This window comes from Callithrix jacchus, chromosome 7 (assembly GCF_049354715.1).
Source record: "Callithrix jacchus isolate 240 chromosome 7, calJac240_pri, whole genome shotgun sequence".
Classification (NCBI taxonomy): domain Eukaryota; kingdom Metazoa; phylum Chordata; class Mammalia; order Primates; family Cebidae; genus Callithrix; species Callithrix jacchus.
In genome coordinates this window covers 61,121,696-61,138,374 of record NC_133508.1, presented here as the reverse complement: position 1 = coordinate 61,138,374, position 16,679 = coordinate 61,121,696, and the positions used below count along the sequence as shown (strand labels likewise).

General features: G+C 42.7%; 1 protein-coding gene across 2 annotated transcripts in view; it reads right to left on the bottom strand.

The window, feature by feature from the left end:
- NIPAL3 (NIPA like domain containing 3) overlaps positions 1-16,679 on the bottom strand; it is a 54,527-nt gene extending 37,848 nt beyond the window's left edge. For both annotated transcript variants that reach the window (XM_035308152.3, XM_054258931.2), the window contains exon 1: positions 16,323-16,679. In XM_035308152.3, coding sequence (XP_035164043.1) covers positions 16,323-16,415 — 93 coding nt within the window. In that variant the 5' untranslated portion in view covers positions 16,416-16,679. The remainder of the gene's footprint in view (positions 1-16,322) is intronic.

The window sequence follows — 16,679 nt, the reverse complement described above, 5'->3', positions numbered from 1 at the left end:
ATTTTAAATTTTGATGAAGTCTAATCTTTTTTGTTGTTTATGCTTTTGGTGTCATATTTTGTGACAATAATAGCATAATGGGTGGGGGAGAGAGATGGAGCTATATAGGTGGGACATTTCACATACTACTAAAATTAAGTTGGTAATAATTTGAACTCGATTGTTATAAGATGTTAATTGTTATCCTCAGCACAATCATTAAGAAGATAACTCAAAATACATAGTAAAAGAAACGACAAGGGAATTAAAGTGGAACGCTACAAAATATATCTATTTAACACAAAAGAAGGCAGCATGGAGGAATCGAACTAAAAGAGACAAGAACCGTTGCCTGACCTAATTACCTTTATTTTCTTCTAAGAATTTTATAGTTTTACCTCTTACATTTAGCTCTCCTATCCATTTTGAGTTAATTTTATGCATGGTATGAGGTGGGAGTCCAATTTCATTCACTCTTTTATATGTGGATATCCAGTTACTTCTGCACTATTTGTTGAAAAGATTTCTTTCTCCATTGAATAGTCTTAGCATCCTTGTTGAAATCAATTGATCATAGATGTATGGGTGTATTTCTAGACTCTGAATTCTATCCCATTAATTTATATGGCTGTTTTATGTCAGTACCATATTGTTTTGACTACTATAGTTTTGTAGTAAGTTTTGAAATCAGAAGTATGAGTTCTCCAAGTTTGTTCTTCTTCCTCCAAGATTGTTTTGGCTATTTTGGATCCCCTGCATTTGCACATGAATTTTAGGATCAGCTGTCTCAAGGTAGTTTCTATAATTTCCCTTGTGATTTTTTCATTGACTTCTTGGTTATTTGGGAGTATGTTGTTAAATTTATATATATTTGTGAATTTCCTTTTTAATTTCACTCCACTGTGTTCAGAAAATATACTTTATATAATTTCAATCTTTTAAATTTAATGAGATTTATTTTCTGTCTTAATACATGCTGTATCCCAGAAAATGTTCAGGTGCACTTGAGAAGAATTTGTGTTTTGCTTTGGTTGAGTGGAATATTCTACAGATGTCTGTTAGGTCTAGTTGCTTTACAGTGTTGTTCAAGTCTTCTTCTGTTTTCTTCCTGATTTTCTAATTGTTCTATCCATTAGTAAAAGTGGGGTATTCACTATTTAAGTCTTCGGTTATTATTGGCTATTCCTTCCTTTGATTCTGTCAGTTTTTGCTTCATGTATCTTGGGGCTCTGTAAGTGCATATATTTTACAATTGTTATGTCTTCTTGATGAATTTACCCTTTACCCCTTCATCATAATATAATGTCCTTCTTTGTACCTTGTAACAATTTTATCCTCAAGTCTGTTTTGTTTAATATTAGTATAGCCTTCCAGCTCTCCTTTGGTTATTGTTTACATGGAATAATACCCTTTTTTTTTTTTTAACTTTCAATCTATTTGTGTCTTTGAATTTAAAGTGAATCTTTTGTAAATAGCACATACTTGAATGTTTTAAAATATATACTGCTTATCTCTGCCTTTTAATTGGAGAGTTTAATTCACTTACATTTAATAATAATTAGTGATAAGAAAGGACTTCTGCTATTTTGCTACTTGTTTTCTCTAGTCTCTTTTTGTTCCTCAATTTCTTCATTACTGCCCTGTTTTGTGTTAAATAGATTTTCTAGTGTACCATTTTAATTCCCTTGTCATTTATTTTACTACATACTTAGAGTGATTTTCTTAATGGTTGTGCCGAGGATTATAATTAACACCTGAATTTGTAACAATCTAGTTCAGATTAATAGCAACTTAATTTTAGTAGTATACAAAACTTTGCTCCTATATAGTTCCATCTATCTCCCCCACCCATTATGCTATTATTGTCACAGATTTCTTAATTCCTTTTAAAATTTAATCATCTGATATGGGTATTCTGCATTCCTTTCATTTAGAAATGGTATCTAATTGGAGTCTCCATATCTCTCTGTTCTTTCCCAATCAATGAAAGGAACTCAGTTTATGTTTCCTGAATAAATGACTTAATCTAAGCACAAATAAATGGCAATAATTGAGAGAATGCTGAGAAACAGGTAGAATGTTAAAGGTGGAATTTACTCTGGGCCCAATATCTGAACTACTTGGCTCAATATTGTGTCACAAAGGCAGTATGGAAGGGCCATAACTAAAATTTAGGCTCTCAGACTTCCGGCCTAAGTTTTTTTTTTTTTTTTTTTTTTTGCATGCCTGGCCTCTTCCAACTTTCACATGGCACCTGTTCTGAGGCAGAGCATACCCAACTCCCTCCAACAATATTTGTGGACTGAAGAGGACTGCAGAAGGCAACCTACAAAGTACAGTGTTTTGTGGAAACTCAGAAGACATCATAATCCTAAGGAACTGTTCCAGCACTATCAGTGTGCGAAGTGTGGTTATTCAGCGGTTAGGCTCTAGAGGCAGGCAGACATCACCTTGAATCCAGCCTCTGTCCTTCATGATGCTGTGACTTGGACATATCTTTGGGCATTTGTTTCCTCAACTGTAAAATGGAGTGATTAAGAGTACTTACTCCTCAGGGCGGCTGCAAGAATGAAACAAGATAAACCCATGGAAATAACAAAGCACAGTTCCTAGCACAAGTCAGAGTTCATGGATATAGATTTCTTTACTATAGGAATTCTCAGAGACTTCAACAAATATTAGCTATCATAGAATCATCCATCATTCAACAATAGGACATTGTGAGAACCTCCTATGTGTTAGGCACATGCCAGTGGGAGTTTACTAGAGAGCTCAGCCTTTGGAAACTAACAGACTAGGCTTGTGAAGATTAGAGATGATGACAATGATAATGACAAATAGTAACATTTATCAACCACTTACTATGTGCCAAGTATTACTCTAAGTATTTCAAATATGTTAACTCATTTAATCCTCATAACAACTTTATAAGGCAGGTACTATTATCATCTAATTTTCTATTGAGGAAGTGGAGGCACAGAGGATAAGAGGTAGCTAGGAAGTGGCTGAAAGAGGATGGGAACCCAGGTAGTCTGACACCAGAGCCCAAGTTCATAACTATTATGTCAAACCACGTAATATATAAAGTCACTATTATTAGGAGCTGGGGAATTGGTTCTTGACCTAGTGACTCCCAGGCTAGTGCAGAATGCAGACCTTGAAAATATTATAATCTATTAGAGATGGGCACAAGAACAACAGAAGTGCAGAGAAGGGAGGAATGGCACTCTAGCCATGTATTCATTCAGTGCCTAGTTTGTGTCATGCTCTGCCCTTGTCCTCACATAACATACATTGAACTGACTAATCGCATTGTGGTTAGGGCTACATAGGAGAGGCACAGGGTATGCTACATGACAGGAACCTGATCTAGTGTGTGTGTTGTTGGGTGGTCAAGGAAGACATCTCTGAAGAATGATTTCTGAAGGGAGACCTGAAGACCTGGAATGGTGGGGGTGGGGTGGAGAAAGCCATTCCACAACCTGTAGGAAGCTCCTGAGGTGGGAACCAGCATAGTACTTTTGAGGAAGAAAAAGATGGCTGGTGTAAGGGGAAAGACTCAGGGAAAAATGGGATCGAAGAACTGAGCAGTAAGGCAGGGGTCCAGGGAAGACAGAGAGAAACCAGAGAAGCCCTACTCCAAGACCTTGGACCCGGGCTTGGAGATGACAGGGAGGCTCTGAGTGACGTTATTAGGACTATGTTTCTAAAAGAGAAATCATTTCACTTGAACACTCAGAGGTCATAAAATAAAAAACAATTAAAATAGAAATCAGTGTTGCAGGGACTAGAAGGCCATCTTCTTTGGACTGGGACTTTCTTTCACAGGGTGATACTGACAGTCATAGGGACTTGATCACTTATCTTCATGTTCTGTGTTCTTTGTTAGCTTTTCATATGTTCGCTTTCTTATTTCACCTTTCACCGCAGCTTTTTCCCGTGTGATCAAAGAAGGCTTGTCCTTCATTTACCTTACTCTGGTATGTTGTCAAGTTGTAAAACCACCAGGAAACCAAGGGGAATTCTGAAATTTTGTTTGCCAAGTTTCTTTAGTGATCATCAAGATACCGGAACACCCATTCCTAGAATGACTTTTCTTCCCTCTGTCATCCATATTCCTGTTTAGGCATGACACTGGGATTTTATAGTTTGGCCCTTGGAATATTTCTAAGCCAGAGTCTGGTTTGACTGATGTTTAGACAGTAAGGTCTAGCTTTGTTAATTAGGTTATATTCCAGATCTGTTACATAGATTGAACAAATCAAATTTGCTGCTCTAAGTTTTGACAAAAATATATTCAAAGCTTGTTATAAAATAAAATCATTTATACTTGAAATATATGTACAAATACTTATATACTATACTACATAATAAATGTACAAATATATGTGCATTAAAGTACAGCATAAGCAAAGGTATTGTAAAAATAATATTTCCGTTTCCATGACTCTTTCTAGATGTATCAGGTTAACACAAGGTGTCTTCAGGTGAAAATAGTTGCAGGCATAACTGATAATGCCCTTTTGGTAAAATTCACAGAAATTATGAAAGAAAAACAAATCTTGTTGTAAATTAGGGGTGTCCAGTACTTTGCTTTGAACAAAAATGAAGGTGGCTCTAATCATATTGTTAGCTGATGAAAATTATTTATCATGATGTGATTTTTAGCACATAACTTGGGAGGAGTTCAAAGAATTTAGTGATACTGGAGCCAGGCAGTGGCTCACGCCTGTAATGCCAACACTTTGGGAGGCTGAGGTAGGTGGATCACTTGAGGTCAGGAGTTCGAGACCAGCCTGGCTAACATGGTGAAACTCTGTCTCTACTAAAAATACAAAAATTAGCTGGGCATGGTGGTGAACACCTGTAATCCCAGCTACTTGGGAGGCTGAGGCAGGAGAATCACTTGAACCCAGGAGGTGGAGGTTGCAGTGAGCCATTGCACTCCAGCCTGGGCAACAAGAGTGAGACTCTGTCTCAAAAATAAGAATTTAGTGACACTGCCATACCAACACTCCTTCCATTCCAGGTATTTATAGGTATTTATACTAATGTGAATGAAGTTCTTAGCACTTTGGCTATGGAAAACAAAACCTGCAATAGAATTGACGCTAAATTTGACCTCATTCTAGCAATCAGTAATATTTATCTTGAATAGAGAAATTAATTTTTAAAGAAACCCCCTTTTTCTCATTCAGATATTCATTTCTAATACAATGTTTTTTTTGCTTAATAATCATTGTAAAACTTTATATTGCTTTCAGTCAATCATACCAATAATAAAAAACTTTTCTGACTGAATCAATACTTATGACCCTTATATCCAAGGAAATTCTAATAAATGAAATTTGATTACCTAGTCTATATCTATAGAGAAATATGAAAAAAATTTAACTGGGAGGTCATCAGGCTGAGTCAGCTATAGGGCTTTGGGTTCCTATGTAAGCAAACTGAATTGCAATGTAACCAGCAAAATGAAACTTAAGCGTAACCAAACAGAAAGCATCAACTAACCTCTAGGGACTTTCCTCCAATCAGACCCAAATAAGGCAAGCACCTATCTGCAGTCAGTCAAGCCACTTCTTTGCTTTGCTTCTGCCCTCAGCCTACAAAAGCCTGCTGCTCAGGCCACTAATGCGGAGCTCTCTGAACCTCTTCTGGTCTGCATACCTGCTTGATTCATGAAACATTATTTGCTCAAATAACTCTGGTAAATGTAATTCTTCCAAAGTTTTCATTTTAATGGAAGTATGCTAGGAGTTCCCAAAACTTTCAAGTGTTAAAAGATACAATTCTCCCCATTCTCTATGATGTAATTATTATGCACTGTATGCCTTTATCAACGTTTCATGTACCCTGTAAATATATATACCTATAGTGTACCCACAAAGGTTAAAAATTAAAAAAAAAAAAAAAAAAGAATGTGTGTCATGCCACTGTACTCTAACCTGGGCCACAGAGTGAGACTCTATGTTAAAAAAACAAAAAGAACAAATGATGAAATATGTGGTGTTTTGGCTGGGCACAGTGGCTCATGCCTATTATCCCAGCACTTTGGGAGGCCGAGGTGGGTGGATCATGAGGTCAAAAGATCGAGATCATCCTGGTCAACATGGTGAAACCCCGTCTTTACTAAAAATACAAAAATTAGCTGGGCTTGGTGGCATGCGCCTGTAGTCCCAGCTACTAGGGAGGCTGAGGCAGGAGAATTGCTTGAATCCAGGAGGGGGAGGTTGTGGTGAGCTGAGATTGCGACATTGCACTCTAGCCTGGGTAACAAGAGTGAATTCCGTCTCAAAAAAAAAAAAAAAAAAGAAATATGTGGTGTTTCTTTAGAGGGTCAAGTTTGAGGGCCTCGGAAAAAGCCTTGCATTAAACTTGGCCCTTGTGGAGAATACAAAGCAAGGACTTCAGCAGCCTCCTTGAGAGGCATGGATCAGGCAGCGCAGCAGCTTGAGCCCAGTGATTCAGTTATCCTCTGCTAATGAGGAGTGACTGTTACAGAGAGTTAGCTGGCAGCTTCCACAGGAACTGTCTTTGGGCATGCAGCAGACGAAAGGACTCTGGTTTGGTTCCAAGGACACTGCACAAGTGCTTTGTTACTTTTACGGGAGACTAAGGAGACCTGGAAACAGGCCCTAGGGGTTGTGCAGAAACCTAAGACCCCCACAAGGGCTGCTCAGAGGACTCCGAGGGGTCACATAGTTGCAGGTTCAAGAGCAGCTTGCCAAGATTTGCTTCTCTATGGCTAGGTTTCTTCTGCTAGTTGTTTGAGACAGTGCCTGCTTCTCAGTGCTATAGTGGGGACTTCTTGAGACAATCTGGAGAAAGCACTCATCTCAGTATTTAGAATTAGGGTGAACCCTATGAACTTGCCAATATTCAACCTTTTTTTGTTTGTTTGAGACAGGGTCTCACTCTGTTGCCCAGGCTGGAGTGCAGTGGCATGATCTCGGCTCACTGCAACCTCCGCCTTCCGGGTTCAAACCATTCTCCCACCTTGGCCTCCTGAGTAGCTGGGATTACAGGTGTGTGCCACCACACCCGACTGATTTTTTGTATTTTTAGTAGAGACGGGGTTTCACTATGTTGGCCAGGCTGGTCTCAAACTCCTGACCTCAGGTGATCTGCCCACCTCACCCTCCCAAAGTGCTGGGATGAGCCACCATAAGCCACTATGCCCAGCTGATATTCAAACCATTTTTGATGCATAAAGATGGTAGTTTCATATGGTTCCACCTGTAACTGGTAGCTGCTATTTTATTTTACCGCAAGAGACCAAGATGAGATGGCCTCAGATGAGTGGTTGACTAAACCCACGAGGATCGATTCTGGGTTTATCGATGAAGGCGTTAGCCTGAGAATGTGTTAATAACCCACCACCAGTGGAAGTGCAGAACTGAGAAAAGGCAGAGGGAAGCCACTGTGACCACAGAGACAAGTCAGGGAGTGGGGCAGGAAAGGGTGGGACCCAGAAGTAAAACTGTAAACCTTACAAGGCTGAACCCATCTAGGCAGCAAAAACACTGGAGGCTAAAATGTTATGTTGGGGCCAAAGGAGGACTTCCGCATCGCCCTCGGAAGGTTTGCTGAAAATCAACTGATGAAAGGCAGATTAATAGGAGAAAAGGCGTACAAATTTAATTGATCAACATTTTATGTGACATGGGAGCCTTCAGAGTGAAGACCTGAAGATACAGGAGAAACTGTTATTTTTAGGCTTAGGTTCAACAAAGTATGGACGGCTGTGTAGAAATGCGACTGGAAAAAGGGGCCTGATCTAATGCTGACAGACAGAGTGGGAACCCAGTGAGGCCTGTCTGTCCAGATTCTTCTCAGCCTGTCTCCTTGCAGCATTCCTTCATTCCTTATATGAGGCAGGACCCTCTCTGGATGGGGGTCTTCTGACCTACAATCAGACAAGGTAGGTCTGCTAATTTCCTTATAGCCAATTTTTATAACAAAAAGTGGGGAGAAAATTAGAGTAATATTTTAGGTTTTGGGCTGGCTTTGGGGAAAAGAGGTTCTGCACCTTCTCTTGCTGTCACTCTCTGTCTCTGGGGAAAAGAGGTTCTGCTCTCTCTGTCTCTCTCTCTCTCTCTGACAAGGTCTCACTCTGTCACCCAGGCTGGAATGCAGTGACACAATCTCAGCTCACTGCAACCTCTATCTCTGGAGATCAAGCCATACTCCCACCTCAGCCTCCTGAGTAGCTGAGACTACAGGTGCATGCCATTACACCTAGCTAATTTTCATATTTTTATTAGAGACAGTATTTCATCATGTTGCCCCGGCTGGTCTCGAACTCCTGGGCTCAAGTTATCCACCTGCACTCCGCCTTCCAAAGTTCTGGGATTACAAGCATGAGCCACCTCAGTGCCTGCAGGGGTTCTGGTTTCTATGATCTGTTCTGGGAAAGAGGGATTATAGTTTCTATGGCTAGCCTGGTGGAGAAGTGGGGCCAAAGAAAGGAGAGCAGAAGGTCAGAGAGAAACTTTTGCTTCTGAGGCTTTCTTTTTAAGGTATGGTTTTCTGATCCCCTACAGTTACTATGATAACAAAGGCTGGTATTGATGGAGCATACAGTGCACTAAGCCCTTTCTGCGCACCCTCTTCTTAGGGCCACAAACAACACTATGAGATGGGTGTTACTATGTGTCCTGTTTCTAGCATCTAAGCGCAACTTCCAGCCTCTTGATGCTAATTACTCCCCCAGACTGTCTCCATTGTGTTCTATGAAGTGTCCTTCAAAGGTGGCAAAGTCAATTAGGAAAAAATAACCTTATAAGTGGTGCATTTCCACTAAGGACACAAATGGCTGAGGCTTCTTTTAAAAGGCATTTCCATAAGCATATGAATGTCCACATGTAACCAGTTACAGACAGCGTGATTAGCAATAGCATAATATAACTCCACCTAAGCATTTCAAAGGGCTTCATCAACATTAATCATGCCCCCAAACCTTTGTGAAGTGATGACAAGTCCAATTTTATAAGCATTCAAAGACAGGCCAAGAAGTTGCCACCAGCCCAGGGTTACATGGTTTGTGCACACACCTGTGAGTCGCCCTGCAGTGCCTGGCACAGGGCAATCGGGAGGCAAGGATGACTCCTGCCAGCAAGCTCTTCCTCCAGACCTTGGGCTTGGAAACCATAAATGCGGGTGCCCATTTCTGCTGCAGGGAGGGAAGGGGCAGTGACTGGCCAGCTCCCATCTCTGGACCCCACTTGCAGCCTTCTCAACTATTCTGCTCGTCTTTTTGCTGAGGAACCACCCTGTATGTCTTCACTGGAGTTATTTTAGTGGTGGAACGTTCCCGAGTACACATGCACGGGTTAACCCAGAACATGGTTCCCAGCAGAGAGGCAGGGCTGAGAACTACAATATAACGTATATGTTTTGGGTGGCCCCAGGCTTGGCCCTGCCAGATCAGGTTGATTCTCTGGAGGCAACACCCAATCAGGTTCCCAACTGTTTCTAGAGTTGACAAGGCAGAGTAGAATCAACAGTGTCGATTGAGGCGGAAGGGAGGGGAGAAGGCAGGCAGATTATCTCAGGGGCTGTTCCCAGTGGAGATCTGTTACCCAAGAAAGCCCAGGACTCAGCCAGTCACAGAATGAGCGACTATCAGGGTCTCCCCACACCACTCTGGTCCCAGTATTTTATAGGTAAGGAAGTAAGGCCTCCCAACTACCAGGAGCCTTATATTTAGGGTAACCATGTATCTTAAAATATTGAGACTCCTCAGATCACTTGAGGTCAGGAGTTCAAGACTAGCCTGGTCAACATGGTGAAACCCTGCCTCTACTAATAATACAAAAATTAGCTGGGTGTGGTGGCACATGTCTGTAATCCCAGCTACTCGGGAGGCTGAGGCATGAGAATCGCTTGAATCCAGGAGGTGGAGGTTGCAGTGAGCCAAAATCATGCCACTGCACTCCAGCCTGGGCGACAGAGTAAAACTGTATCTCAAAAAAAAAAAAATAGGGAGACTCTGAGACTTGAAAGCGGGCTCATTAACATACACAGGCATGAGGCACAAACCAGGACTATGGTCACTCTACTCATGCTGCAGTCTCTGAATGGGGAGTGTTACTACTGGTGAAAGAAGTGAGGTGAGGGCAAAGCCACTCATCCCAGCTACACTACCCACTGACTATGTGGCCATGGGCGAGTTAATTAACCTCTCTGTGCCAGTTTCTTCACAGGTAGAATGGGGTATCGATCTCATGAGGGCTTCTGTGAGGATTAGACAGGATTAGTTCCTGTCCTGTAAGTAAATAATGTGCTGCTCTTGTTATGACCATTACAATAGTTATTGTTAATTGGCCATGAAAGTGTGGCTGAAGGACCTGTATTTTATTGCCAGGAAGACTGACAAAGGCTTCATGGAAAAGGTGATACTTGCGCTGGAAGGCTGGGTAGGATTTCCAAAGGCAGAGGCAGGGAGTGGTACAAGGCAGCTTCAGTGTGCTCTCTGTAAATTCAGGTATTCTCATAACTACCCTATAGGATGGAGGTAAAACTTACCTACAGAGGGGTTACATGATTTTCCTCAAGTTATAATGCTAGAAAGTAACAGAACTCGTGCAGAGAGCTATAATCACTGTGCACTCAACCTGGGCCACACAGGAAACTCTGTCTCCTAAAAAAATAAGAAGGTAATAGGGCCAGGATTTGAAGCCAAGTCTCTGATTCCAAAGGCCATGCTCTTAACAGTCTGTTTTATCTCTATTTTTCTGTCTAGACGGGAAGACACTTGTATCTTCCCCACCTCCCTCCTAGACTGTAACCAGGGAGGATCTGTCTTGATTATGTATATGGGGGTGTCCAAGCTTTTGGCTTCCTTGGGCCACATTGGAAGAAAAAGAATTGTTTTGGGTAACACATAAAATACTCTAACACTGATGACAGCCGCGGATGAGCTAAAAAAAATCTCATAACGTTTTAAGAACGTTTTGAGAAAGTTTATGAATTTGTGTTGGGCTGCATTCAAAGCCATCCTGGGCTGCGGGTTGGACAAGCTTGACCTATATAGCTCCTGCGCCACCCAGCACGAGCTGGAGAGGGTAGGTGCTCAGAGGAAATGTCTGCTCACTCAATAGAAGAATTGAGGCCTGACTTTTCCGGGCTGAGGTCAAACTTCTACAGTATCAATGTCCTGCTGGGAGCTGCTTCCTGGGCAGCTCAGCCTGGGGGGCTCCCTGTAGTAGAGTGCCCTCCCCACCAACCAAAGTTTATACCCTGATAGGCAGGGCTGCAACTCAAAGGCAAACAGCTTGTTCCTAACTTCATCCCATCCATCAAGCTGGACTTAGAGTCTCTCAATACATTCCTCCTCCCAAAGGTAACAGATGAGTTGGGGGCAGACTGCCCAGTCAACATGACCACCTTTCTGAGACTTCCCTGTCATAGCAGAGCCTCAGAAACCATGTTTGCCAGGTGGCATCAGGTGGGTGGCACTCCCTGGCCATCACTGACTAGACCTGGTAGACACCTTACCCAAGCTGGCCACTCAGGTTTTCCCTCTTTTGAAGGGGAGGTATGAGTTCTAGCACCTTCCAAGCCCCATTGTCTTCCCTGCCACTGGATTTCATGAGCTACCCTGTAGGCTTATAAAAATTTCCCTTTTTGCCTCAGCTTCTCTGAAATGGGTTTTTACTCCTTGCAATCAAATTAGCCTTAACAAAATGGGAGAAAGGAGACAGCTTTCCCTTAAAACCTGGCTCCCCACCCCCACACAGAATTAACCACACCTTCCCCTCTACTTTGTGTACCTTCCTCTTGGAAACCACGTGGCATATTCCAAGTCACATGCTTCCTGCATGCCTAGTATGTGGGCAGACACTGGGTTAGGTGGTTTTTTATTGATCCACACAGCTGTTGGGAGGGAAGAATGAAAACCAGCATTCTTCAGATGAGATAACGGGAGCTCTGTGGGGATGCATCATACACCCAAGGTCACTTAGCTAAGAAGGAACAGAGTGGGGATTTGGACCCAGGTCATCTTTACCCCACCCAGTACTTCAGTCAGCTCAACTGGGTGGGGTACCAAGTACCTCCTTGGTAGAGTCACCTTCACCAATTCATCTTTGCTCTGACATGAAGATACTCCATACTAGGCAACTGAATTGAATTTGAGATTAAAATGGAAACTTATTCGAAATCTCATCAGGGAGAGTGCTCTGAGTTTTCTTACATTCTTATATTTGTCCATTTGGCATCCATTTCTCACGGGGTCCATTGTATTAACTGATTTTTTGTATTATAAGGAGCATGCCTTTCACATGCTAACTAACCAGTCCAGAGCTGCAACCATCTCCTTTATTAAATTCTCACACCCAGGTCAGTATTTCCCCTGCTCTACATCAGTCCGGGGCTATGTACCAGACAACCCACAGTTCTTCAAATCAGCCAGTCCTAAACTGTTCTCCATGTCCTGCCATGCCTTTCCCACAGAAAACACAATAAAGGCTCTGATCTAAGCTTTCTCCACATGCCCTCCGCCTCTGACCAGCTGACTTTGGTGTGTCCCGTGGGGCCCTCTGAAGCACAATGTGCCTCCTTCTTTTAGGAAATGTAAATAACAAAAATCTTCTTCAATGGCCTTAGCCATCCATGCTGTCACTCCATCATCTCCATAAATTAAGGCCCGGGACAACTCAAGAGAACAGCTTCTATCATTACATTAGAAATGGTTTAGACTCTGAATACCAAAAGCAGAATGGAATGTTCTGGTTCCTTCACAGAATGAACGCACTCAGCACCTTCAATATGTAAGGCCCTGGTGGTATTCACTCAGGCTGACCGGTAGCTCCTGAATTTCCTCTGAAGTCAAGACTGTGCCATTATCAATGTGTTTTCTGACTTGAAGAGAGGGTGATTACCCCGCAGGGAGGGAAGTGACTAGCAGGGGGCACAAGGAGACTTTTGGGTACTAGTAATGTTCCATTTCTTGATTTGAGCGTCAGTAACACATATGCACCCTCTTCATTAAAATTTAACATCTAGAGCTTAACATTTGTATATTTTTCTGTATGCATACCCTACTTCAATAAACAGGCTAGTCAGGAAAAGTATTTTCTGACTTGAAACCCTGCTCCATTTTAATAATGCTCTGTGAAGCAAGTGGACACCTCCAAGGAGGGGAAGAGTATCACTGCCTACTTGAGAAGAGTGTTTTGCTGACTTTGAATATCAGTGCTGACTAAGATGTGGTGGCCTGAGATCTCGATTTCAAGGGATGATGGAGCTGGTGTGGGAAGGAGCTTAGTAGATCATGTGATCCAGAAATTCCCACACCTGGCTGATTGATTCACCTGAAGAGGTTTTGCAAAATGCATGTTCTGGGCTTCTAGCTTAGCTATGCAAAATTACAATTTGCAGGGGAGTAGAGATGAGGGGGTGAAAGGGTGAAGGCAGAAAGAGATGAGTCTGAGGCCTAGAAATCTGCATATTCTTCAGCTCCCCAGGTATTTCAGGTGGTTAGGCAGGACTGGAGAGCATCTATGAACTCTGCCCCTTCATTTTACAGAGGCAGAAACTGAAGCATAGAGAAGGGATGACACTTGTCCAAGATCACATAGCCAGGGATGACAGAGCTGGGCCAAGAACTCAGATCTCCCAGTCCTCAGTCTGATACTCTTCCCAACAGAGCCCTAGATGAATATAGCAGCCACACAGGAAGGGGAAACAAGAAGCTTTCACGGAAAGAAGATCAAGGAGCGAGATGCCAATGCTGAAACAATCACGTCATCTTAGCTCTGAAACTGACTGCTTGGTGAGGCAGAGTCTCCTGAGAATGTCCGAGTCAATCTTTGCCTCTAGAAGGAGTCTAATTCCAGACAAAGATTCGTAATTTTCATGTATATTCCACCTGGCTGGTCAGATGGAATTAAAATGACAAAAGCCCTTCAATGATCTGCAGAGTCCCCTCCATGGGCACGCTGGGGTGTGGTGGTGGCAGTAGGAGTCAGGACACCAGAGAGACTGGAGCAGCGCCGCAGTTAGGAGCATGGGCTCTGCAGCTGGTCTGACCTGGGTTTAAATTCTGGTTGCACAACTTACTAGCTGTGCCAGTCAGGACCATTACAGAACCTCTCTGTGTCTCATTTCCTTGTCCTAAAGTGGGGATAAAGATGGTAACAGCTAGCACTTGACTAACGTTGGCCATGATGTGTGGGTCATTGCCTAAGTGCTGCTTCACATGAATAAATTCATTTCGTCCTCACCACCACCAGGAGGCAGTTACTTTATGATCCCCATGTTACAGAGGAGGCAAACTGGATTACTATATAGTGCTAGTGTGAAGATTACCCAAGGAAAGGCATGGGACCAGCTCAGCACAGTACCTGGGATAGAATACACGCTCAATAAATATCAGTCATTGTTATTCGGTTCATCATCATTATCTATAATTAACAACAGTTCTAGCTCTGCCTCTCAACTTGCTATAGGATCTGAAGTATGTCACTTCTCACCTCCCAGCCTCACTGTCCCAATCCATAAAATGAAAGGCTTGATGAGATGATCTCTAACATCTCCTTTAGCTCTAGGGTATTAAGAGTCTCTAATGTTTCTTTTTCTTTTCTTTTCTTTTTTTTTCAGATGGGGTCTCACTCTGTCACCTAGGCTGGAGTCCAGTGGTGTGATCTTGACTCATTGCAACTTCTACCTCCTGGGCTCAAATGATCCTTCCTACTCAGCCTCCTGAGTAGCTAGGACCACAGGTGTGCACTACCATGCCTGGTTAATTTTTTGTATTTTTGGTAGAGGCAGGCTTTCACCATGTTTGCCCAAGCTGGTCTTGAGCTCCTGAGGTCAAGCCATCCACCCATCTTGGCCTCCCAAAGTGCTGAGGTTACAGGTATGAGCTACCATGCCCAGCCTCCCTGATCTTTAAAAAAATAATTTTCAATAAATCCAAGTCATCAGATGCTGCATTGATTGGTGGTTAGAAACACTTAAATTTGACATTAAAACTCCCTTTTTAAAAAAGGTTCATTCCCTTCGACTATTCATTGTACCTATATGACTATATCGAAGTTAAGAATCAGAGATCAGCACAGAGATTTACCCTCCAGAAGGTTCATATGGCCACTCCAGATTAGAAACAACCTGGTTATCCAGCAATAGAGGATCTGTGGAGCACATTGTGACACAGTAGCTCAGCAGATTATTGGGCAATCATTCAAAAAGTATGCTTTCAGTCACTACTCAATGACATGGGGAAGTAGTCCACAAGCAAGGTCAAGTTAAACAACCAAGACACAAAACTTTATGTGCAATGTGACCCCAAATTACTAGAAAAAAACAAGGAGATATACTGAAATATGAATGAAAATTATTTCCAAGTAATGGAGTAGGTGATACACACACACACACACACATACACACACACACAGTTTTTTTCTTAGCAACAAATATATATATATAAATAAATAAATATATATATATATATAAATAAATATATATATATATTTTTTTTTTTTTTCTTGCTCTGTCACCCAGGCTGGAGTGCAGTGGTGTAATCACAGCTCACAGTACCTTCGAACTACTCTTAGGCGCAAGCCATCCTCCTTCTCAGCCTCCTGAATAGTTAGGACTACAGATGCATGCCAGCACACCAGGCAAATTTTCAAATTTTTTGTACAGACAGGGTCTTGCTATGTTGCACAGGCTGGTTACAAACTTCTGGCCTCAAAAGATGCTCCTACCTTGGCCTCCCAACATGCTGAAATTACAGGCATGAGCCACCACACCCAGCCCAGAGTACATGATTTTTAAAAAATCAAATCTAAGTGGGAATGCTTTCCTTTTATTCCCTACCTTTTATGGTGTTTCTCTGCCTTCTTATTTATTTATTTATTTATTTAGGAATGGAGTTTCACTCTTGTTGCCCAGGCTGGAGTGCAATGGCGTGATCTTGGCTCACTGCAACCTCGGCCTCCCAGGTTCAAGTGATTCTCCTGCCTCAGCTTCCAGAGTAGCTGGGATTCCAGGAATGCACCACCATGCCCGGCTAATTTTGCATTTTTCATAGAGATGAGGTTTCTCCATGTTGGTCAGGCTGCTCTCAAACTCCTGACCTCAGGAGATCCACCTGCCTCAGCTTCCCAAAGAACTGGGATTACAGGTGAGAACCACTGTGCCCAGCCTCTGCCTCCTTATTTTTATGTATTTCAATGAGCATCTCTTTTCTTTGGAATACACATTCCCTTGTCTGTGTGAAGGGCCTGCCTGTTTCTGCCAGTGACAGGCATGTAGACCCCATAAGCCAGTGCAGAGCACTGCGTAACTTTGTTAGAAAAATACAAATTCCCAAACCCAGCAAAAGCCCTTGCCTTGTAGGAGAAGGAGGCCTCATTCCCGGCGCTGGCGCTGCTTGTGGGAGGCAGCTGCTGCAGCTGCAGGGCTGCGCTGTGGGCTCCATCCATGGTGGTCTAGTGGCTCATCATGCTGGGCCTGGCTTAGGAGCTGGAGCTGCTGCTAGGCGGGGCCCAGGCTAGATGCCATCTCTCCTCGTGGTGTTCACCTCCCTCCAGCAGCCATCTCTTCCTCACGCCAAAAGAGTACTTCGAGGCTCCTTTGGCTGATATACAGCCTTCTCCTCAGCTTCACTCAGAGAAGTGCCAGTTTCTGTGTTTCCCAGGCAGACAGAGAGGGGTGTGTTTTCCAATTCTTGCGGTGCTCTAGGGTGC